Below are 26582 nucleotides of genomic sequence, written 5' to 3' on the forward strand. Positions count from 1 at the left end.
ACCTGTTCTTTTATTAATTCACTTTTTTTTTTTCAAATTTTTTTTGTTCTGTTTTGTTCTTATAAAAAAAAAAAAACGTATTAAAAAAGTTCCTGAAAGGCCGCAGCTCTGCAAAGTTTAGTTCCAATCCTGCTTCAACACAATTACCTGTAGTTTTCAAACAAAACTAAAGGACTCAATTAGTTTTATCAAGTGTGTTTAATTAGGGTTGGAGCTAAACTGTGAAGAGCTGCAGCCATCCAGGAACTGTATTTGACACCTGTGGTAAATAGTTCATTACTTAATGTTAGTTAATTCATTCACTAACATTAACTAAGTAAGAGTATTCTTGTAAATAATTTATTAAACAGTTTACTTACTAATCATACTTACTAGTGCATTATTATTTTTGCATTATTAAACTGCAAGTTTAAACTGCAATGTTACTTGTTAACATTAGTTATTGCAAAAAGGGTTAACATGAAGTAACAGTATTTAAATTAAATAACGTTTAAAAGGTTGAATAAATCGAATTAACTGTAATTGTTTGTTCATGTTAATTAATACATGAACTAACATAATAGTAATGGACTATTATTTGAAAGTGTTACCAAAATACGTTTGCCTTGACTAATATTGTTCTCTCACCCTTTCTGACCATACTGCAGCACTCTCAGGCTGGGCCCGTACAGGTTTCGGATCCACTTGCTGGCCTGTTGCTGAGGATCCACGATCAGAGGCCATCGCTGGCTGGACTTTAGGATGGCTGCGTTTTCAATGGACAGCCGATCAGCTGGCAGGCCCTGGTTCTGCCAGCCTGCCACAGTGGCCTGGTCAGTCAGCATAAGTACAGGGTCCAGACCGTCTGTCAGCGGGACAGGGGTCTGGATCACGAGGTGTGAGGAGAGGAAGACAGACAGTGATGCTATTCAATTCAACGCTCCACTGGAGGGCAGACACAGTTGTATGGTAACAGGATTTTACAGTAGACAGCTCAGGAAGAAACAATGATCCAAAAACACTCTTAACCTTGACGAGAGGGTTGTTTAATGTCATAATATCACAGTCATTATCTGCATGATGTACCTGCACAGAACTTTATCATTCAGTAATTTAATTTAACTAGTTTAACTAATTTATTAACTAGTGTTTTTGTTAGTGTTAAGTCCAAATATTTAAAAATGCCTAAACCACGAAGCATTTACTTAAAATTAAGCAAGTTAGTCCTTAAAACAAGCAAACTAATCTGCCAACAGGGTAAGCAAAATAATCTTATTTCAAAACTAAATCAAGGTAATCTTTGGTCACAATTTATCGTGATGGTCTCTCTGTTGAATTAAAATACATTGCATCTACATGCAAATTAATTCTCATTAGATTATAAGAAGACTGTTAGGTTGGGTTTGGGGTTGGGGTTAGGGTTAGTGCAAATTGACATGTACTTGCAAAGTTTCTTATAGTCAGTAAAATGTCCTTTAAAGGAGCAGTATCAACAGATATTAAGCAGACAGTGTACTAATACTCAAATGGATCATCAAAATAAAGTGTTACCTAATCTTCTTAGACTAGAAACAATACAAAAACAAAAAGTGTGGACAATTAGTTTACCTCTATAAGGATTACATTACTCTTAAATGATTAGTTCTTTTCTAGTATAAATATTTCTTGATTTACTAATGTCTTTGTTAAAAAAGTAAAGATCTAAAGAACTTATTTTTCTTTTTTTGAGAACATTGCATCCATACAGTGGACTTATATGGTGCACAATGGTTTGAACTTAAAAAGTATACATTTATACTTTTTATAGGTATTCTTTTACCAAGCAAAACTACATTTTTACAAAATAATAATAATAACAATACAATTAAAAATGGATCTAGTATTTAACCAAAAAAAGTCCTATTTAAATAAACTTAAATTTAATAATATGAAATAACTACTTCCAATACCTATTTAACCACTATACTGCATGTCCCCAAAAAATGACAACTGAGAATAATGTGAAGCAGAAATCATACCCGGAGTTCTCTGAGGAAAGGAATCAGCATGTCGTGAAGGAGCTGATGGCGATATGGCTGTGTGAAATATCCAGCGTAGGAGACAAAAGCAGCTGCTATGAGCACATCACCACACACAGTCTTCAGCTGACCCTCCAGCTCCAGCTGACCCTCCGACCAGCGCACATTTTCTGCCTATAATCAACGAATTACTGGGTAAATCTAATTTAAGCAAGCAAAAACATATTATGTAACACAAGACAAAGACATCTTGTCACTTTAAGTTAAGGTTAAAATTTTCACTACTACTACCTTTACCTAAAAGCTCAGTAAACTCCTAATGTATAGCTTATGTAAAAGTAGTAGTTGGGTTTAGGCAATGTTAAGGAAAGTTCCTTTTGAAAGCATTACAATATAGGGCTCTATTTTGACGGTCCATGCGCAGAGCGCAAAACGCAGGGCGCAAATGCTTTCAGGGCGTGTCAGGACGCGTTTTTGCTAATTTAAGGACGGGAAATCTGCCTTGCGCCGCGGCGCATGGTCTAAAACGGTTGAGTTTATTTTCTTAATGAGTTATAGGTGTGTTTTGAGAATAAACCAATTAGAGTCTCATCTCCCATTCCCTTTAAGAGTCAGCTGATGCCAAGAGCGCATTTGCTATTTACAGGACGCAAAGTAAGTCTAAGTGAAAAAAATGAGCATTTCACAAGCAAACAGTTAACAGTTGACAGTTTTTTAACAGAAAACTGTTAAACAGAGCATCTACTGCGTGAGAATGAGAGATAATGGAACTACTTTCACTTTCGCTCTTGGATAGGGAAACCTTTACGCATAGACATCAATTAGTCTATAAATAAATACTTTTATTTGTTAAGCGCAAATATTCACTTCAAAAATATTTTTTAAATTCAGTTCTAATTTCCAGCAAACAAATAAATGAATAATATATAAAATAAACCAAATATAAATATGGATATAAAAAATAATATTGCTAATAATAATAACATTATACAAAAGAAAATTGTTATGAATGAACTGAAAATGCCTCCCGAGATGAAGAAGACATAAAAGCAGTGGTTTTTCATATTTATGTAGGCTAGAAAATAATATTTTTTGTAATATTTTAATCCTTTATATTTATATCCTACAACTATTCTTATTATATACTATATATATCCTTAATATTTAAATTTTTTCATATGTAAAGATATTTGCCTATTGCTCTCTTGTGCGTATTAAGCAGTGCGTAAACGAGGGGCAACTCTGCGCCGGAGTTTAGACCGGGTTAGTTTTGGTCTAATGAAAAATCTTTTATAGTTTCTCAAAATAGCAACGCGCCAGCCGTCCGCCTCAGAACGCCTTCCTTTTTAGACCAGAACGCCTATGGGCTCACAAATGAGCGCTAATGCATTTGCTATTTAAACACCATAGCGTAACGCCTCAAAACGACTCTTGCGCCAAGCTGAAACTACCAAAAGACTACTGCGCCACGCCTTGCGCCACACTGCGCCGGGTGTATGATAGGGCCCATAGAGTTACTCACAAAAAGTAACCAATAGCATTACTTTGGAACTTTTTATGGAAAGTAATGCATGACTTTATACTTTTGAGTTACATTTACATTACTTTTCCTCACATGGCTGAGGCTTGATCTCTTTCAAAACTTACAGGTGCTTTATCCCTTTTTTTAATAGAGGAGATCTGCATTCAGCAACCACCTTCATAACCTATATAATCATTCTACTTTAAAAAATTACATAAAAAATAATATTGTAGAATAATATTATCTTCTGAAAACTTCCTGACCCCTGAGCTATACTGATTATTGAAAGTTTGTACTTTTGTTCTTTTTACTAATTTGTCTGTTGAAATAAAGATTGCTATAAAGTCTATACAAGCACCAATATGAAATACTTTATATTAGGGTAAAAAAAAAAACTTAAACATTTAAAATGTTTATTAACATAATCCAGAAAAGATGATAAAAATACAATTATTATTATTATATAATGTGTTATTTTACTAATTACTTTAGAAAAGTAGTATTATGATTCGCATTACTTATAAAACATTACACCCAACAGGTAGGATTAGGGATGTAGAAGAAGTTCATACCTTATAAGAACTGATAAACAGCCAACTCATAATAACGGGCAGGTTATATGCCAATAATTAGTAGGAATTAGTATACTTAAACAAAAGTGTTACCTGAAATACTATCATGTTATTGTGGCCGTTAAAATGATCTGTAAATTTAATAAAATTATTTGTACATTAGTTTATTTTCAAGATTGACTTAAAGGTTCCTTGAAATGCATTGAAACAAATACGACAGGGTGGATATGGCTTATTTCACAGCTTGGCCAGAAGCTTTGACCTCGGTAAAGCTCATTTGACAGTTTATGACAACCATAGTAATGCTGAGTTTGTATAACCATTTAAATTTCCTTGAAATCGCTTTAAAAAGCATTATGTATAGAACTAAAAGGGTTAGATGGTTTGGTGAACAGCTTGCATTGTGCACAGTGGCGGTTCGTGTGATACTAACAAAAACTAGACTTCATTGAACCTAATGGAAAGAATATTTACACATACAGAATCATGTATGCATACGTGTGCCATTCACCATAATAAAACATTGTGTGAACAAATCATCTGCAACTATAATCCCTATGTATATAGTGGGAGGAGGAGCAAGAGTTCACCTTCTAAAGAGCATTTAAGAAGACAAAATCAGATGAAAAGGCTGATCTTATTGGTGGAAGTGTAATGTATAGTCGAAGAACAAAAAAACAAAAAAATAATACTAAAAGTGATATTTGTACATAAAAGAATACAAGCCATATTTACCTGCAGTACAGTGCTGTTTATAATCTGCACTGCAATAAGAAGATGATTTCTCAAAATTATAAAATATATTAAAATAAAAACAGCTACAGTACAATTTATGTTTTACTGTATCAATATATTTATGTCACGAGTATTGATCAAATAAATGCAGACTATATTTCAAATACATAAATTATATCTTAACTATTATTGTAACATAACTAACAAAATGAGCGAGGCGAAGGAGAAGAAACATGTTGTGCGATAAAACCTCAAATGTAGCCTTCAAACCCAGATATAAACCTCACCTCTTAACCCATCTGCTGTCCCTTACCTCGCGATCGATCATAAACACAGACAGAGCATGAGCGATAATGTATACAGTCGCAATTCACCTAAACTGTCTTTGAAAGTTTAGTTACATTCTCACTCAGCATCAATGTAGCACTCATTTAAGACTTCAATATTATTGCAGCGATGCTACCGCAACGATAAATCTTGTCTGACATCGCCTTCGTAGGGGCCGAGCTTCCAGAACATGTCGCATAATAAATTCTCAGACAGTTAAAAATCGCTATAATTTTAGCCTAATGCATTATGGATTGCTTGGAATATCACTCAGTCCTGGGTGAAGCGTTTTTAATTTCCAACAGCTGTTAAGGCTTTGAGGTAAGTTAATGATTACATATAGACGGGCTGATTTATTAGTCTAAACACTATTGCTTCCAGGTCAATGGCATAAAGACAAATCATTTGTCTTGATATGTTTAAAAGCCAAGCTGTCCCATTGGAACACTATTCATTTCTCTAAAGAAGAAAGTCGAACGTTTGGAATAAAAGCGTTAAAAGAAGCATTACGCAGGTATTATTTTCTTGCATTAACGCTGCTAACGATTTTAGATAACCGCACAGAAATACAGTGGCCAGCATAAATGAGTACGCCCACTTTAAAAAATTAGGATTTTTATCCATTTCCCAGTCAATAGGGACAATTTTTCTACAAAACACTTTTATTAAAGTTATATCCATTAGTGAATATAAGTGTGGTCACATATTGCAGATAAGAACAATAATACATTAAATTTAAATTAGGTGTTGAAAAAATAATACAAAAACACAATAAATAAATAAATAGATTTTACAACTAATTAATTGTATAATGTATTCTTATACATTAATTCTTTTTGCTCCATGATCATTAATTACATTAAATTGTGCTATTTTTTGCTGGCCACTGTATACAGTTGAAGTCAGAATTATTAGCCCCCCTGAATTACTGTCCCCGTTTGTATTTTTTCTCCAATTTCTGTTTAACTGAGAGAAGATTTTCTCAACACATTTCTTAACATTATAGTTTTAATAATTCATTTCTAATAACTAATTTATTTTATCATTGCCATGATGACAGTACATAGCATTTGACTAGATATTTTTAAGACACTTCTATACAGCTTTAAGTGAAACTTAAAGCCTTAACTAGGTTAATTAGGTTAACTAGGCAGGTTAGGGTAATTGGGCAAGTTATTGTATAATGATGTTTTTTTCTGTAGACCATCAAAAAAAAAAAAAAAAAAAAAATATATATATATATATATATTTTTTTATAAAAAATATTATCAGACACACTGTGAAAATTTCCTTGCTCTGTTAAACATCATTTGAAAATATTTTAAAATAAAAAAATAAAATTCAAAGAGGGGCTAATAATTGACTTCAACTGCATGTAATCAATGCTAATATCACTTGAAATTATTAGCATATACACACAAACTGCATAAAAACAAATGCTGGATAAGTTGGTGGTTTATTCCGCTGTGGCGGCCCAAGATTAATAAAGAGACTAAGCCAAAAGGAAAATGAATGAATGAATGCTTTTTCAGTAACCTTTATAAGTTGCTTTCTTCAACCAGAATTGTTAAAAATATATTATTTCATGTGATAAAACTTTTGGGTGAACTTGTAAGGTCCCATAATATTAAAATAAAGTTTTTAGATGTTAGAATCAGTATTATTGATTTTTAGGTTATCTATAAGCTAGTGTGCGCCAAAATAGTGCCAAAATTTCCTTTAAAAGCTACAAAACTGATATAAACATGTAAAGCTTGTAGTTTGTCATTTTGGTTTTATTCACGTCCCCTCATACTACAGGTCTCATCACATCATAACCAATTAAATGCTCTCTAGTATCTGACATGCCCCGCCCCCTTCAAGACGCTTTTCATTTGCTTGTTTTATTTGATGCACTTGAGCTCAACCACTCTCAGGCCTTGTTTACACTAATACACTAATAAATTTTAGTTTTAGTTTTTAGTTTTGTTTTTTTAGCGTTTTACAATGAAAATGATCCGCGTCCACACTGGGGTTTCACCCAGCGTTTCTAAACAACTCTACGTCCACACTACACCGCTAAAAATGCACATTACGTGACCACATGCACTGCAACGATGAGAGCAGCCACGTTGGACTGTTCAAGATCAAGGATCTACCGTTGGATCTAATGTCAATATTTTTGTTAAATGTGACATTTAATTAATCTTGTTGTCTGCATCTAACGACAAATTCCCTGACTTTGGTCTTTTAAATCTATTACTTGCTGGTAACGTGTTTTGGCTGAGCGCAAATATAAGTTAATGATAAGTTAATGTACAGTGATTCTGCACATTTGACTGATTGCTTGCCTTTATTTCCTATAATATAAACAATTGTACGTTATACTTTTATATTGGCCTTTACTGACAATTAACACTGATATTCAGCAAAAGAGACAGGCTATGTTTCATATTTTCAATGAAAATTAAAGGAGGCAGTTATGTTATAGGCTCCATTTTGTTATGAATATGCATACAGTAAACATGATGCTCATATAAATATGTAGCTTCACGACGCCTCAGCTTATTTGGTGTCTGTTAAGTTGTTAATATAAAAAAAGGTAGTTCCTTTTATCATGTTTTTATTTTATTGTTAAAAAAGTAAAACAACGTAACCAGGATAATGTGAATGAGGTTATAAAGTACCCTGATCCCTTTGAAGATTTACCCGATGTGTCCTCGGGAGTTTATTTTCAATGTCAAACTTGCAAAGTCTGAACTTACAAGGAGGGGCTGCAAGACTGAACTTTGTTTAGGCTACTTAATATTGAGGCAAAAAGGCCTCAATATATATTGAGGCAAAAATCATCCTCCATTTTCAAATGTCTGTTTTTCCTTATCCACACTGACACAGAGCAACATGGTTTTCAATTGAAAACAGCCTCTTCAACATTTTCAAAAAGCCCTGTTTTCGGGGCTCGAAAACTCTGGTGTAGCGTGGATAGAAGGTGTAACCTTAGCAAAACTTATGCTTTATAAAACTAAAACGTATTAGTCTATATGGGGCCTCAGTAGCAGAGCTGTGATAAAACAAAAGCTATTGGCTATTTTTTTTAAAGGGGATGAGCTTCTCTATGTTCCACCCTCTTATAATGTTTTAGTTGAGATTATGTCAAAGATCAAATAAAATTGCATATTTCAAAGCACTTCATGGGACCTTTAAGGTGTTTTGCCTTTATACGGTAGTATTGTACACGTTACAGTGAACCTTTTAAAGTATCAATTAATTTTGTATTAACTGTTTTTTTTTTTTATGAGGTTCCTCAAACTGCACCTATTTAAACAGTCAAGCACGAAAGTATTCATACCCCTGGGATATTTGTCTTATATATATGTATATATATATATATATATATATATATATATATATATATATATATATATATATATATATATGTATTTATTTGTCTTATATATATGGCTTGACTTTATATTGAAATAAATGATTGTTTATAACAATCATTGCTTGTAACAATCAGACTAGCATATTCACCCCAAAGATCTCAAACTTTTTTTTAAAATAACTCCTTTAATAATAATAATTAAATATTTCAAATAATCCATTAACCATTTAAAATCATTGACACTATTTTTTTAGAAATCTTGCCAGTTTTAAATGTAAATGTAAATGTATGCTAGTGCGACTTTGAATAATTGAAAGTTACTTATTTCAAAGCTTTCAACACAAATCCATTTCACCCCTCATAAACCAATTACCCTGATCACCCCATTCAGGAAAACAGATAGCAGATGAATGCATGCCCTTCTTGTTTTTCGCCATCCTGAACTGGCCAACAGCCATCTAAGCCTCCTGCCCAAATCAATGGTGCATTTGCCTTCCTTCCGAACGCTCGATTTCAGCGTCTGGCCAAACATTTAAGCCATGACCACCTCCCCATTGACCCAAGCCAAATTCATGTTGAGTTCGGGTCTGTTTTTGTCCAGACCCTCTCCTCTCACAGCCATCCCGTACCTGCAGGCCTCCCACCAGCCGATTGGCCAGTTTAATAGTCTGGCTGGTGCGAGTCACTTCCTCCTGGCAGCGCAGTTTCTCAGTCGCTGCCCTCTCAAACTGAGCTGTTAGGCTTTGCAGGTGCCGGTCCAGATCCTGTCAGCACAAAGCAGGTATAAGATATACTGCTTTATATTTCAATATTGAGTTTACAGTCACTGACTGCTTATGGTGTGTTTATTGTATAAAATGAAGCTATTTAGATTATACTTACTTCCAGTTTCTTTCGAACGCTGAGGAGTTTTGTGGTAGCAGTTTCTAGTTCACTGTTGGCTTGTGCCAGAGCCAGACGTTTCGGTGCAACCTCACAATAAACCTGAGCAAAAGAAAACGTATTTTCTTTTCATAGATAGGCTAATAATTGAAATAAAAGATTTGTTATTTGTCCTTTTAAAGCTTAACACAAAAATACAGTTTTTTCCACAATATTTCCTAAATATATATTCAAGCATTTATTTTTTTTACATATAGCTAAATCCTTATTATTTTCATCTATTTTGAAAGATTTTTATAAAGTTAAAAGTAAAATTACTGAAATTATTTACTGAATAAAATACTGTACTGAATTTATTATTTAATTTTAAATGTGCGTTTTTGCAAAAATAATCATGTATTTTAATTATAAACTAAATTTTAATTCTTAAAAAAAAGTTTTACATTAAACTTTTCAGCATTTTCCCCATGTTTCTGTAGCTGTGTCTCAAGTCAGAGGCTGCATCCTCCGAAGAATGCAATTGAAGTGCGCTGCGTCATCGTGGAATGACAAAGGCTGTCTCTTTTCCAAAAAATTCAAAGGCTCCTTCAAACGCAGCCTCAAAACACGTTCGTTTCTCATGTGCTGAAGCACACAACCGGTAGATCCTTAGCGGCCTCGAACATCCCAAGATTCATTCTGCTCTAATAACGGCAGGACGCTTTTAAAAGAAAACTCCGGGTTTATTTCACGTGGGGAAAAAAAAAAAAATATATATATATATATAATGACATATCTTACTAAAGAATGATTTTATAGATAGTTTACATTTTTATGTGTACATGTATGGATTAAAGGAAATAAATTTCCAGTTTCTGTAAACCTTGCTTTGACTTCAGATTGTTTAAAAAAAGTTTTAAAATCACTTTGAAAAAAAGTCATTACAAATTTTATCAGCAGCTGTTACGGTTGCCTGGAGACAAGATCCATCCTCTGTAGGCTAGACCGTCTCATTTTGAAATGCTTGGTTCAGCCTGTGTGGACTTTGAAGGGTTATCGAATGCATTTTGGTTCATGTATATTTTAATTCCACAACATTGTTATCTATATTAGTCAAATACAAAAATTCTTGTCATTTTTAAATCTAAACAATTTTTTGAAATTTTCATAACTGTTTTCCAGGTTTTTAACTATGTTTTTAGAATTCATAAATTCTTCAAATTGCAATGATATACAGCTGAAGTCAGAATTATTAGCCCCCCTTCGATTTTTAAAAAAATATATTTTACAAATGATGTTTAACAGAGCGAGGAAATTTTCACAGTATGTTCTTCTGAAGAAATTCTTATTTATTTTATTTTGACTAGAATAAAATCAGTTTTTATTTAAAAAAAAAAACATTTTAATATCAAAATTATAGCCTGTTTAAGCTATATATTTTTTTCGATTGTCTACAGAACAAACCATCGTTGTACAATAAGTTGGCTAATTAACCTAACTTGCCAAGTTAACCTAATTGACCTAGTTACAGTAAGCCTTTAAATGTCCCTTTAAGCTGTATAGAAGTGTCTTGAAAAATGTCTAGTCAAATATTATGTACTGTCATTGTGGCAAAAATAAAATAAATCAGTTATTAGAAATCAGTTATAAAAACTATTAAGTTAAGAAATGTGTTGAAAAAATTCTCTCTGTTAAACAGAAATTGGGGAAAAATAAAAAGAGGGGATAATAATTCTGACTTCAAATTTATCTATGCATTAAAAAATAAATAAATAAAAGTAAATAAAAGCACTTTAACTTTAGAAAAGTATTTTGCTTTCCAAATCCTTTCTCAAGCAAATTAATATCATTTATAGAAATACTAATAGTGTTTTATACATGTACTGTATTTTAAACCATCTTTATCCATTCTAATTCAAATAAAATATGTCTTTTTTTCCTTATATTGCAGGTTACATGCATTTAAATTAAGTCAGTTCTTTACCTCATAGTAGCGCACAATGTTGATGATCCAGGCACAGAGACCTGCAGCTGCATAGGACTTGGTCCGGACGTGATCGGGATGAAACTCTGGATTTTTAAGGTATTCTTGCTTTACCACATTCAGACACGACTGAGGGATGTGCTCTTTATCGTAAGAAAGAAGAGCCTGCAGAAAGTCATCCACCTGCAGCACACCAGAGATATGTCACTATCAGTTAAACTGTTAAATAAAGTTGTTTCTTTTATATGGACACAAAGTATTCTCGTAGCTTAATAATATTCTGGTTAATCCACTAAAGGCATATGGTCTGTTTTGTTTGGTATTTTTATGGACTTTGAATGAGTCAGGAATCTTGCTGTAGACTATATGGATGATGAGAAAGCTCTCTAATCTAAAATAAATCTGTTACTAATGTGGGAACTAACACATTAAGTATTAATGACATTGCTAACATTTTAACACATTGACATGTCCAAGCACACTGTTAGCATGTTCCTAAATTATACTACTACAGTGTTAGCATGATTTACAATGCTGACATGGTTTTATCATCTTCACAACATTGTCATTGCATTTTTACTTTTGTAAGTTTGTTGTATGGTGTAAAACATTAAATTCAATTAGTTTGTCATAGGGCATCCCAAACGAAGGGCCAGAGAGATATGACTTGCATAATGAGTGATAACTCAACAGCAAATAAGAGCCCATATGCTGTATTTTTGCTTCTTAAGACACCCACAGTGGCTTTTTCTACATTAAAATGTTACTATATTGTATTTTGCAACTCTAAAAAAGCACTGCATTGTACAATGGACTTTTTTTTAAAAAACATTAAAATGTTGTATTTCAAAGTAGGCTTCTTCAACATTCAGACACATTCATATGTTATTGATTTTGTTTGTACAATTATATAGTCTGAAGAATAATCCTGGTTTCACGATTATGACGTCTAATGTATATTCAAGCGTTATATTAGGTAAGTAGCTATTTAGATTAACTGTTGTTGCCATTCCGGTTCGTAAATACATAATCATTTTAACATTAATTCGTCTAACATATCTTTTGTTTGGATTGCACTGAAAGGCACGCACAACTCTGACTGTAAGGTGTTTTCTATCACGTGTGTCCGGTCACACGCAAGCGCGTTGCTATGCTTGTGCATGCATATTGTCATATATTCTTATAATATAAATAACAAAATTGCAAAAAAAAAAAAAAACGTGATATGGAAACAGCTACTGCTATAGTTAATCCAGTGTGCGTGCATATTAGCCTTGGTGTACAAACTTGGAACTTTAAACTAGCGCACAGTTGGCAACTTGGCATAACTTTGTTTAATTGCAGCAGTTTCGTTTCTTTCCGTGCAACAGAAATGCGGCTTAGAGAAGCCTTAACAATGAATCAACTGTGACAAATTAAAGTGCAGTGAATAGTAAATGAGCTAATTGTTGCTTCCTTAATAACGATATCAGTGCATTGTACAAAAGGTCTTTTCTACAAACATATCCAAATGTTTTCGGCTGCCCGCCGTTTATGGTGATTCACACTCTGTGCGGCCTTCAACTGCAGTTTGTGCTAGACTGAACAGACGCACATTGCTTCATAACTATAACAGCCGTTTTTCAATTAAACAAAATTTATTTTTGCTGTCTTGGTCATACTGTTTGAAGGGCTGGAACTAATTGCCTTGGGAGCCAGGTTCGGCCGAGAGGCCACCAATTGAATGGTGTAAAACATACCAATGCTCCAACTAGTATGTTCAGCAGATGGCAAGCATGAATTGACTTTATTTAGATGTAATTATAGATTACTAGGTATAATGTTGTTAGCATTGTTTTAACACTATACTAGCATAACTAAGCAAGATGTTAACATGCTTCTAGAATGATTAGCGCATGTATTAGCATTTTAGCATGTCTATCACAATGGTAACATGAATTGTTAGAATGTTAATATAGATTGTTACTAACACATTGCTAATGTGAATAACATGTTGTTAGCATGGTTCTCATGCTTGGCATGTTTAGGCAAGGCAAGGCAAGGCAAGTTTATTTATATAACACATTTCATACACAATGGCAATTCAAAGTGCTTTACATAAACAAGAATAAAAGAAACAAGTAAAATAAAAATAAAAACAAATAAAAAAAATGCATAAAAACAAAACAAAACATAAAAACAGGTAAAATGTGATATGAAAGAATGAAGAAGAAGAGAAAAACATGATAGTGCAATCTGTCGGACGCAGCACAGTGCTCATTCAGTAAAGGCACAGCTAAACAGATGTGTTTTCAGTCTTGATTTGAATGTGCCTAATGTTGGAGCACATCTGATCATTTCTGGAAGCTGATTCCAGCAGCGAGGGGCATAGTGGCTAAAAGCCGATTCACCCTGCTTTGACTGAACTCTTGGAACTTCTAGTTTATATGATGCTAAAGATCTGAGTGATCTGTTAGGTTTGTATTGAGTGAGCATATCTGTGATGTATTTAGGTCCTAGGCCATTTAGTGATTTATAGACCAGTAATAATACTTTAAAATCTATTCTGAATGTAACTGGCAGCCAGTGTAAAGACCTGAGGACAGGTGTGATGTGCTCTGATTTTCTGGTTCTGGTCAGAATTCTGGCTGCAGCGTTCTGGATGAGCTGCAACTGTCTGACTGTCTTTTTAGGAAGACCAGTGAGGAGTCCATTACAGTAATCCACCCTGCTGCTGATAAAAGCATGAACAAGTTTTTCTAAATCTTCACTAGAAACAAAGCATCTGATTCTTGCTATGTTTTTGAGATGATAGTATGCTGATTTACTGACTGCTTTGACATGACTGTTGAAACTCAGATCTGACTCCAGAGTCACACCAAGATTCTTGACCTTATTTTTTGTCGTTTGACCTTTAGTACCAAGGTACGCATTTACCTTGAGAACCTCATCTTTGTTTCCAAACACAATAATTTCAGTTTTCTCTTTGTTTAACTGAAGAAAGTTTTGGCACATCCAATTGCTCATTTCATCAATGCATTGGCAGAGGGTGTCAATGGGGCTGTAGTCATTAGGCTGTAAGGCTAGGTAGATCTGAGTGTCATCAGCATAGCTGTGGTAGGAGATTTGGTTCTTTCTCATTATTTGGCTCAGAGGGAGCATGTAAAGGTTGAACAGGAGAGGTGCCAGAATCGAGCCTTGTGGGACTCCACACGTCATGGGTGTCCACCTCGACCTATGGTCACCTATACTGACATGGTAACCTCTACCTTCTAGGTAAGATCTAAACCATTTGAGGACCGTGCCAGACAGCCCAACCCAGTTTTCCAGCCTATCCAGAAGTATGCTGTGATCGACAGTGTCAAATGCAGCACTGAGATCCAACAATACCAGCACTGTTATTTTACCTGAATCTGTATTTAGGCGTATATCATTGATTATCTTTATGAGAGCGCTCTCTGTACTGTGATGTGCTCTGAACCCCGATTGAAAATTGTCTAAACACCCCCTGAAGTTTAAGAACTTGTTGACCTGGTTAAAAACAACTTTTTCAATGATTTTGCCAATGAAAGGGAGATTTGAGATTGGCCTGTAATTGCTCAATAGGGTGTTATCCAGGTTGCTCTTCTTCAAGAGGGGTTTAACAACTGCAGTTTTAAGTGAGGTTGGAAAAATCCCTGATAGAAGTGAAGCATTTACCACTTTTAGAAGATCCATTTCTAAACAGGTAAACACCGTTTTGAAGAATGATGTGGGGAGCGTGTCAAGACTGCAGGTTGATGTTTTCATAACTTGCACAATCTCTTCTAAGATTTTGCTGTTAATTGCCATGAAATCAGACATAATGTCTGATTTCTTAAGTTGTGGTTGAGCTTGTTTGATATCGACACAACTTGGCTGATTGGATGAGCTGATTGCCTTTCTGATATTATTAATCTTATCAGTGAAGAAATGAGCAAACTCATTACATTTGCTTTCAGAGAGGAGCTCACTTGGAATCTGACTGGGGGGGTTTGTGAGTCTCTCTATCGTTGCAAATAGTGTACGAGCATTATTTAAGTTGCTGTTTATAAGGCTTGAAAAGAAAGTCTGTCTAGCAGTGTTTAGTTACATATTAAAGGCATGAAGACTGTCTTTATAGATGTTATAATGGACTACTAGTTTCGTCTTTCTCCACATACGCTCAGCTTTTCTGCACTGCCTTTTCATCATTTGTACTCTCGGTGACCTTGTCCAAGATCCCTTTTGCCTGCCAGTCATCTTCTTGACTTTAACAGGAGCGATGTCATTTATGACATTCTTAATTTTAGAATTGAACAAATCAAGGAGAGAATCAACAGAATCTGCAGATATACTTGGTGCTAGCGATATGGCCTTCATAAACTGCTCACTAGTGTTCTCATTTATGCAACTCTTTCTGACAGAGACAGATCTGTCTTTAATAGCTGGAGTGATCAATATATCAAAAAAGATACAGAAATGATCAGATAGTGCCACATCCTTAACAACAGTTGATGAAATGTGTAAACCCTTAGTTATAAGTAGATCAAGGGTGTGTCCACGATTGTGTGTGGGTCCTTGAACATGCTGAGTCAGATCAAAAGTGTTAAAAACAGTCATCAGTTCTTTTACAGCATTGATTTCTGGATTATCAATGTGAATATTAAAATCCCCAGCAATACTAAAATAATCAAATTCAGAGGTTACTATTGATAACAGTTCTGTAAAATCCTCAATAAAAGCTGGAGAATATTTTGGAGGTCTGTAGATAATGATCAGTAAGATGCGTGGAGACCCTTTTAGTGCTATACTCAGATATTCAAAAGACAGATAGTCACCAAATGACACTTGTTTACATTCATACACATCTTTAAACAGGGCAGCGATGCCTCCACCTCTCCTATTAACTCTGCAAACACTCAAAAAGTCAAAGTTTAAAGGGGCTGCTTCATTCAGAACTGCTGCACTACAACTGTCATCTAGCCAAGTTTCAGTTAAAAGCATAAAATCAAGGCAATTTGTGGTGATAAAATCATTGACTAAAAGAGACTTATTGTTGAGCGATCTTATGTTTAAAAGCGCTAACTTAACAGTTTTAGCTGTTTTTTCTATAGTAGTCTCAGATCTACATTTAATAGACACCAGATTTGAATGATTTGCTAAACGGCCTGATGAAGTCTTTGGTTTTCTGTCACTTAACACAACACATATCTGCTTAGAGAAAGCTACAGACACACTGGGTTCCTGCTTGTTCTGAAAACATTTGATAAAGACACTGTTATCTAAGCAGGTCCCCGACACACATCACAGAGAGCTCTTGTGTTCACCAGCTGAAGATGGGGCGTTGTTGTTTGGGCCCTGGCGGTGTGATCGGAGGGCTCTTCCAGGTGGGCTCATAGGTGGTTGTGGAGCAGGCCGCTTTTTGGTTGGTAACTGGGGGCTTGCGGCAATGGAGTGTGAAAGTTTAGTTCCAGCATACACCAGTTCCTCCATCTTTTTTGAAAAACCCAAGAGTGGTGAACATTGTGACAATGAGAACGTGTCCGGTGACAGAGGCTGTGCATCTGGAGATTCTGTCTGCAGAAATATGTTTTCCTGAGGATCATTTTTAAATGACGAGACTTGATGCTGTTCTGATGCGTCACAGTCTGCCAGTGTTGAGCAGAGGGCAACTGATAGTGTCTCTATCAACATTGGGTGTTTTGGCTGCGTGGCATTATCACTGTCCTTGGGTGATTCGTCAGCCACAAGTCCACTCAGGAGCTGATTTGAAGTCCTGTGGTCATCTGGACATTTGCTAGGTGTGTGTTTGCAATTCAGTTCAGTGGCATACACAGCTGATGGATGATTGAGGGAGAAAAAAAATATTGTCCTTTAGCACCTTTGCACCAAGTTTGTTTGGATGAAGGCCGTCTGATGTAAACAGCTGTCTTTGGTTCCAGAAGAGATAGAAGTTGTCGATAAAATTCAGTCCTTTCTTGTTACATGTTTTCTGTAGCCATACATTTAGACCAAGAAGCCGTGAAAACATATTTGTCCCTCTTGCAGGGAGTGGTCCACTTATGAACGCCTGAACCTTCAATTTTTCAGCTGTTTCCAAGAGCTCACAGAAATCTTTCTTGAGCAGTTCTGACTGTTCTTTCCGAATATCATTCTTCCCCACATGGATGATAATCCGTTTTGCCGTCTTGTGCTTTTTCAGAATTTCCTCAAGCTCTTTGTTTACATCAGAAACTGTTGCATGAGGAAAGCAGTATGTCATTGTAGATCTGCTCCTGAAATTCTTGATTATTGAATCTCCTACGACTAGTGTTCTTATCTCAGGTGCGATCGGAGCAGAATGTCGCTGTCTAGTCGGCCTTGAGCCTCTGTTCCATGCAGAATTAGTTGCTGAATCATGCGATCTCTGTCTGACTACATTTGGGGATTCTTTACCCATATTACTCAAAACTTCATATCTGTTCTGAAGCTGTATTTGAGTCCGAGCTGTATTTGGGGTAGAAGACGCTAATGCAGCAGCGTATGATCTGACCCCTCGAGTACCCTTTGGTCTCGCACCTTGTTTATGCCAATGCTCATTTTCAACAGTTCTTTTCTGTTTTTCTGTGCTCAAAACAGTAGCAGGAACAGATTTATGGGACTCACCGGCTGTGTGCTGAGAGAATCCACAATGAAGCTGAAGTTCTGGTCGGATCGCAAGCAACTTCGTTTCAAGAACTGCAATCTTTTGTAGAAGTTTGTGGCAGTTTGTACAGCAGTGAGAATCTGAATTAATCCGATCCAGAGGCATTTTCACAGCCGTGTCTTCCTGTCTCCGGAATGTAAGCAGCTGATAGCTGGTAGCGGGAGGATTGTTTAGACCAGTGGTTCACAACCTTTTTCTCTGGGGCCCCCCCCATGAACATATACAAACATTGGAGCCCCCCCACCATATAAATACACACGCACGCACACACATATGTACCGTATATATATATATATATATATATATATATATATATATATATATATATATATATATATATTACTGTATGTGTGTGTTTATGTGCATTTAGATAGGCTTTGTCATACTGTCTAATCTTTTTCTTCGCCTCTGAAGAATCATTAGATTGACGTTTGTCTGCCATTTTTGTTTTGATTTTGCCTTTACGAGAAGTTGGACAAGCACATTGCACAAGTGAGCAAAATGTAAAAAATTATTTAGAGTGATTTATTTTAATTATTTTTACTATTATGTTGGAATTTTAAGCATGTGTTTTGATTTATTTATTTTTTTTGGTACTTAAAATTACATATATTCCTGAGAATTTTTTTTTTTATAAATATTTCCCAAATTATGTTTAACAGAACAAGGAATTTAACAGTATTTCCTCTAATATTTGTTTTTCTTCTAGGCTTATTTGTTTTATTTTAGCTAGAATAAAAGCAGGTTTAAATATTTTGAAACCTATTTTAAGATCAATATTATTAGCCCCCTTAAGCAATATATATTTTTGATTGTCTGCAGAAGAAACTATACAATGACTTGCCTAATTACTCTAATTAAGCCTTTGAATTGCACTTAAATTTGAATGCTTATATTTTGAAAAACATTTAGTAAAATATTATGTGCTGTCATCATAGCAAAGATAAAAGAAATCAGTAATTAGAAATGAGATATCAAAACTATTATGTTCAGAAATAAGTAAAAAAAAAAAAAAAAAAAAAAACTTCTTTCCATTAAACAGAAATTGGCCAGGAAAAGGGTTGCTAATATTCAGGAGGGCTAATAATTCTGACTTCAAGTGTATATATACAGTTATTTTCCACCCTGCAAAGGAAAGAGAAATAAATACAATAGAATAAAAATATAAAACAAACTGTGCTTTAAGCATCTCCACTGTAAGAAAAACACTTTAGCTACAGAAATCCTTCAGTCAAGAGCAGAGAAACATTTTCTCGTTATGTTTGATTAATGATAATAAAAACAGGCGGCAGCAGGAATGTTTTGCGCTGTCTCTTTAATGGTTTCTCTTTCACGTCTTTTGATCCTCAACTCGTTTGTTTATTACACAAATGAGGGTTAATATAAATAATCACTAAACACCGCGTTTTGACACCTATTTGACCATTAAAGCGCTCACGTTAAGATGACTAGATGTCTGCGCTCCTCTGCTCGTCTCAGGGTGCGAATGAGAGCGAATGCTGACTGGCCGCATGCTTCTGACTGCGTGTGCGTGTTGCACACACACATAAGCACGCGGTCTTTCGCAACACATACAACTGGAAAGGGGGCGGTATATGATGCATATAATTGTTTATCTTGATTAATGCTTTTTTATAATCGTTTGAAATCGAAATCGGATTTTGGATTAATTGTACAGCCCTGTATAAATAGTGGAGCATTTTATGCCTTTTTCTACCGCAACACTTATCCTCTCCCCGCGCCCCCCTTGTGAACTCTGGCGCCCCCCTTAGGGGGGCGCGGACCCCAGGTTGGGAACCACTGGTTTAGACGGTAATTCCTTTCTTGTTAGTAAAGCTATATACCAGAAAGTTTGTAGAATCGATGCTGATCTTCAAGCCGTGTTGTTTGAGCACTGTGCTGATAGGCTCAAGTTAAAATTAGGGTATAAGATATAAAAGCAAGAGTGCGAAGAGCGGAGCAGTGGGCAAAGACGTCCGAACAGTAGCAAAGCAGGAAGTAAAAAAAAAACTATAGACTATATAACTTTAGACTATAAATTAGCTATAAACTATAAGCTTTAGACTATAAATTAGCATGTTCTTAATGTTTCTGGCATGTTGCTAATATGTTTACTATTGCTAGCATGAATCCTGCATCTTTTAACACTGTTAGTAATTACATAGGACAATCTTTAGAATGGTAAACACTGATGTTTACATATGTTTAAACCATGCTAGCAGAATAATTTTGTTTTTGTAGCATGTTTAGCATTTTGTCCTGGAAAAGTCTGGGATAAATTGTTGGACTCAAGGGCACAGTAGTAATAAATGATAATTATTGCCTTTTTCATTTCTGGGTCGCCCCTACTTAAGACTCAACCTGCAACTTCTGAATCTGCATCCTTGTTCTTTATCCATCCTATACATCAACACAACACACATTCAAAAGCCATCTCCTCCCCTTCACACTGACCTCATAAATCAACCTTTCCCTGATATTTTCATTTCTATATCATGTGACATGTATTTAATATGCTCCTCCGCAGAAGTGTTTTCATAATGTAGTGTTTTTATGCTGCTGTGCAGTGTTAGTGGGGTCTGTGGGTCAAGGACTGTGTGTGGATTACACTGGCATGAATCAGGCAGCTCTGGGTGTGTTGTTGTCATGTTTTACCTTGCCCATGAAGACTCTGGCAGCCTTCCACCCCCGGTCTTTAGGAATTTGCCCACGTGGAGCCAAAAGAACCATCACAGCCGCTGTGACGTTAATCACAGCCTCCGGGGGATTCGGGAACGTCTTTAACTCTGTCAGATTTACCTAAAAGACATCAAGGAGAGAGAAAATTTTGCTTCTGTAACAGCTAATTAAGTAAGTGTTAGCCTTCAAATGTCAAAGTCAGGTGACACAAATATTTCAATTAAACTGTATTTGAGATTCACAAAGCATCAGTCATTAGGTTTTAAAATAGCAGTTTTTAATTAATAAATAAATTATAATTAAGTGTGATTACTGAAATATGGTTAGCATGAATGTATGGTAAACTCAATTTTGTTATCATTTTATTAAATGCACTGTATGATATTACATTATCACAAATTATTGCTAAAATCACTTCTTTTTTACTTATTACATGTAAGAAACACAAAAATGTGCATTTATTGTTTAAATAAATAGTACCACTGTTCTGAAAGAAAGGTTAATTTTAATTATGTCTCTGTTAAACTGCTTTATTGTTTATTTTTGTATTCCTACTTGTTCACACAATCAAACATTTATTATAAAAGTATTTTATATACAGTAAACATTATGTATATATTACAATTTAAAATGTAGCATTGGTAAGATTTGAAATAAGTTTATTTGCATGTGTATGATCAAACTATGGCTTTAAAAGTTTAAAACACTGTAAAATATTATTATTATTAATTTAAAAGACTGATGATAAATTATTAATAATAAATAATTTAATAAATTATTACAATATACATTAAATTAGTCATTTATGGCTTTGATTCAAAGGTTAATTTTCAGCATCATTGCTCAAGTGTTCAATGTAACATGATTGTTCAGAAATCACTCGAGTATTGCTAATTTTATGCTAAAATCTAAATAATAAAACTGCCAAATATTATATATAATATATTACAGCTTGTGTAATTACATATCGAGAAAGTTAAGTTTGTCTTTTTATTTGTTACTTTTATTTTGATTTGTTTGATGAATAGGATTATTAAGAAAAACAGCATTTTTTGAAAAAGAATTATTTAGACTTCACTTGATTGATTAAATTACATTATATAAATAGACTATATTATATATACAGTAATTTTCCAATATCCAAAATCTCAAATATTGTAACATTGCAAAAACCCCCAATAACTTTTTTATTTTGTATCTTTCTTAAAAGAAAAAAAAATGTTACACTGTTACAACATTGGTCATAATTGACTATAGCAGTGATAAATAATAATAATAATAATAATAATAATAATAATAATAAAAACAACAACAACAACAATAATAATAATAATAATAATAATAATAATAATTAACAGAGTGATTTTTGAAGGATCATGTGACTGGAGTGTACTGGAGTAATGATGCTGAAAATGAGAAAGCTTTGGGAAAGCTTTTTTAGACCATTTAAAAATTGCTTAAAAGCTTAAAGTGACATTTAAAGGCTTAATTAGGTTAATTAGGTTAACTAGGCAGGTTAGGGTAATTAGGGAAGCTATTGTAAAACAATGGTTTGTTCTGTAGACTTTTAAAAAAATATATAGCTTAAAGGGGCTAATAATTTTGTCCTTATAATGGCTTTTAAAAAATTAATAACTTCTTTTATTCTTGCGGAAATGAAACAATTCACCGTACGTTCACACCGAAAGCGGCGAGAGCGTCAAAACTCGCTACATTGATCTCATATTTAAAGGAGCCGTTGCAGCATATCAGTTACATTCCTGCATAAAACATGTTTCTAGCGTGAAAATGTTGCGCACTTCTTATTAAATTCATACAACAATGGAAGATCAAGTTGCGTGTGGTGCGGCTTTGCTCTATTTATCCAATATGTGTCCATATGGCTGAAATATCCTGAAGCAGCAGTACTGTTTTGTACTGTCACATCGCGAGATTCACGCTTTTTTAAGATAAATTTATATAACATTAATGAACATCAGTAACTCGCCAGTAACTTATTTAATGTATGTTCCTGTAGGAAAAAATTGTAAATAACTGGAAATCCGGCGGAACCCTTGGGAACAACTGTGGTCGGAACCAAAGTTCACAGGTCTGTGTTCTCTGAACTGCTATCAAGCGATGGACGTCTTCATTCTGATTGCTTGCCGCCGAAACGCGTCATAGCTCATTACCATAAAGTTGACTTTATTTCAACTCTCCTCGACGCTCACGCCGGCAAAGACGCGCTGCGCTGCTCCTCGCCTCTTATCGCCGCCGGCTCTCATTGAAAATGAATGACTTCCGGCTACTTTGACGCTCTTGCCGCTTTCCGTGTGAACGTACGGTAAGACTTTCTCCAGAAAAAAAAATATTATCAGACATACAGTGAACATTTCCTTGCTCTGTTAAATATTATTATTTGGTAAATATAAAAAATAAATAAATAAATAAAAGCAGGGCTAATAATTCTGACTTCAACTCTATATTTACACAAATTGCACAGATTGATTGATTGATTGATTGATTGATTGATTGATTGATTGATTGATTCATTCATTCATTCATTCATTCATTCATTCATTCATTCATTCACTGGTATTTTTCATATCACCTTGTTGAGTGTTTGGAGAGCAGCTGTAGCTGCATCTAAAGCAGGTTCAGCTTTAGCCAAATCCTTTTCACATTCTTTTAGTCTTCGGGACACCTCTGCTTGCATAGCAGCCACCTAAAAATGAAAACACATTCATAAGCAAGGGGGAAATGCTACATTACCACCTTGACAATGAGTACAGAGACAGCTCTTTGGTTCCTCCACCTTCTGCTCCTCCAGGTCTGCGTCTTCTCTCTTCTGGCTCACTCTCTCTGTCTGCAGGCCAATTCTGGCCATAAGAGCCTCAGCTGCCTGGTTCTTCATTGTCAGCTCCACTTCCTGAGAGTTCAGCTTTACTGTCAGATCCTCCACCTCATCACAAAAATATCATGTTTAGATTATAATATATGAAATTCTCTTATTTATTCATAATTACCTATATGCCTTCTTTACCTGATTCCACTAAACTATACTATATACATTCTGTTCAGTCATTCAAAAGTTTTCTTTATAGATAATAACTTACATTCTACAAGAACACATCTAATTAATTGAAAGATATAGGAATGTTCTGTAAAATGTCCACAGTCACAAACACTCAAACAATTTTGAATGAATGTTAGCATTTGCTAGCACAATAACATAAACATTTTAACACATCGCTATCAGGTTTTAACATATTATGTACTAGCATGTTTAATACAATACCAACAATTGCCACAACACTAGCATGTTTAATGCAGTTAAAATGTTTATTGTTTGTTTTAATATACAGCTAACATGTTTGCAGCACAACAATGTTAACTTTTTGTTAATATATGTTAAGATATTGCTGTCATATTTTAATATGATAAGGCATTGGCTAAATTTTTACCACAACGCTAGCATGTTACAAGCATATTTTAGTACATTGATTTACCACAATGCTAGTTTATGTTGCTAGCATGTTTTAGAATGTTGTTGTGTAACACATTGCTATGAAGTTGCTAGCACTCTTCTAAGATGTTTTAGCATTTTGCTTACATGTTTAGTATAGCATGCTAAGGCCAGTAAGATGTTTTGTATGTATGACTCCTAATTATTGAGTTCTAGTGAGGTATTTTTTTTATTTAATAAGTTAAAACTCACTACTTTCAGTAGTCAACATTAAAAAGTTTTTCACATTTGTAAAATAAAAATGAGTGTTGTTGAACAGTTTTAGGACAATTTTGTTGAAAGGTTTTGATCCACTTTAAATTCTGACTATTGAATATTACAAACAATTACTGTACTGTATACTAAATTTAAATTAAATATCTCAATGTGACTCTTGAATAAATAATTTCACCAATTTCTTCTAGAGTACTTTCATCAAACATATGATTAAATTTAATCTTACAATAAAAGCTCTCTGAGACCTTGCCGACAGCTTTTTACAACTTTCAGCAAGTGATAAAACAGCGTTTCTTTTTTATTATTATTTTTAATCTAGATCCAGTTATTAGATAAAACCTCTGCAACATTTGAATACTAAACCCTATATCACAAAGGCAGGCAATCTTCAGACTACCAGACTGAAGGTTTACGAGTCCCTCAGCCTTCGGTGAGCGATGATGGGCATATTAACTAGCAGTAACTACATTCCTCCACTGTCCCACCACTGCAGCTTTGAGGAGTCTACACAGGCCAAATTCAAATGCCACACTTTTCTGCTTTTTTACTGATCATCACAATAAAACATGTTGTGTAAAACTGGGAAAGATATAATATACATATAATATTCATATACATAAAATACACACACACACGCACGCACGCACACACACACACACACACACACACACACCCACACCCACATATATATATATATATATATATATATATTTATATATATATATATATATATATATATATATATATATATATATATATATATATATATATATATGTGTGTGTGTGTGTGTGTGTGTGTGTGTGTGCGTGTGTGTGTGTGTGTGTGTGTGTGTATAATCATATACATACACACACACACACACACAACAATTCTGTCTGGTTCTCGAATCTAATTGGCTGATAGTCCAGCAATGAGTGACGAAAGAGTGACAGCAGATCAATGAACTCACTACAGTTTGACAAATATTGCAGGTTATACAGAACAACATAATTTACTTTTATTGGTGAGAATGTAGATGTTTAGACTGCAACTATGCAGTTTATTTATAAGGTGAGTGCCTATTTTAAATATTCATAATTTCTGAGGATTAGCTAAAATACTGAGCAGAGCAAAGACAGTTGATGTTCCGCCACATGATGGGATGGTGAAAAAGACCGCATAATAAGTCCTTAGATGGGGAAAACTCCACGTTGATGATCGAGATGATCTCTCTCTGTTGTATGTTTAAGTGGTGCATAAATACCAGAGTAATCTGGTAGTGTTTGACTTGCCTTAGTCTTTTCGGGGTTAATTACTGCAAAATCCGGTTTGCAACAGAGAAATACTTGGAAATCTCTTTAGATTGATGGCATTTCATGTTCACGTTCAGCCTTATAATCCTAAAATGTGAGTTTTGTCATCATTTTAGACATTATGCTAGAGAATCGTACAAATACTAGCTCTAAAGTAACGTTGGCGAAATTTCAAAGTTTTCTATTGTTTTGACTTCAGCTGCAGATGTGAATGAATGGTGGAAGAAAATAGTTCCTCATACAAAAGGATTTTCTTTTTTATACTGACGATTATGAATTTTATATACACGATAATGTGAAACAGTTTTATAAAAGCAATTTCCTACTCGTAGCAGTGCGATATGGCTGTATATCATCACTGGTGGAACACTAAGGCATTTGGCCTGTGGCCTCGAGCCAACGCTCGCCTCCCACCACATATGTATCCAAAATACACATACACCTCCCAAATATGCAAGTCTAACAAAGGGAGTCTTCAAGCATACAATAATTGCTTCAAAAGATTCTGTGTGCCTAATATTATGGGAAATTGAGTTCTAGAGATTTGGAGAAACAGAAGAAAAAGTCTGGTCCCCCATAGAGCGCAGACGAGTGGAGGGAAATGTTAAAAGACGTAAATCAGAAGAACTAAGATCCCACCTAGGAGAGTACACAGTTGAACGTTCTGAAATATATTGGAAGAGCCAAACCATGCAAGGCCTAATATGTAAGCATCAACACAAAAACTAACATGAAGCCAATATAGAGTATAGAGCGATGATCTCTGTCTGAATTAGCAGCTGAATTTGAAACATACTGCAGTATTTTTTAATGTATTTTATTCGGTGGATTTTGAAACGCCTGCAGGTAAATCATTGCAGCTA

At 34.6% G+C, this 26582-nt stretch overlaps 1 protein-coding gene across 1 annotated transcript in view; it reads right to left on the reverse strand.

Annotated features, from left to right (window-relative positions):
- The window catches only part of si:dkey-233k19.3, a 188511-nt gene that overhangs the window by 38085 nt on the left and 123844 nt on the right, over nucleotides 1-26582 (reverse strand). The window contains exons 57-64 of the mRNA XM_087286860.1: nucleotides 23500-23646; nucleotides 23296-23409; nucleotides 20682-20825; nucleotides 11363-11545; nucleotides 9400-9501; nucleotides 9147-9281; nucleotides 1998-2171; nucleotides 628-863 (exon numbers count right to left, since the gene is read on the reverse strand). Of these exons, the coding sequence (XP_087142986.1) occupies nucleotides 628-863; nucleotides 1998-2171; nucleotides 9147-9281; nucleotides 9400-9501; nucleotides 11363-11545; nucleotides 20682-20825; nucleotides 23296-23409; nucleotides 23500-23646 (1235 nt within the window). The remainder of the gene's footprint in view (nucleotides 1-627; nucleotides 864-1997; nucleotides 2172-9146; nucleotides 9282-9399; nucleotides 9502-11362; nucleotides 11546-20681; nucleotides 20826-23295; nucleotides 23410-23499; nucleotides 23647-26582) is intronic.

The sequence above is a fragment of the Danio rerio genome, chromosome 16 (assembly GCF_052040795.2).
Source record: "Danio rerio strain M-AB ecotype USA chromosome 16, GRCz13ab, whole genome shotgun sequence".
NCBI classification, from domain to species: Eukaryota; Metazoa; Chordata; class Actinopteri; order Cypriniformes; family Danionidae; genus Danio; species Danio rerio.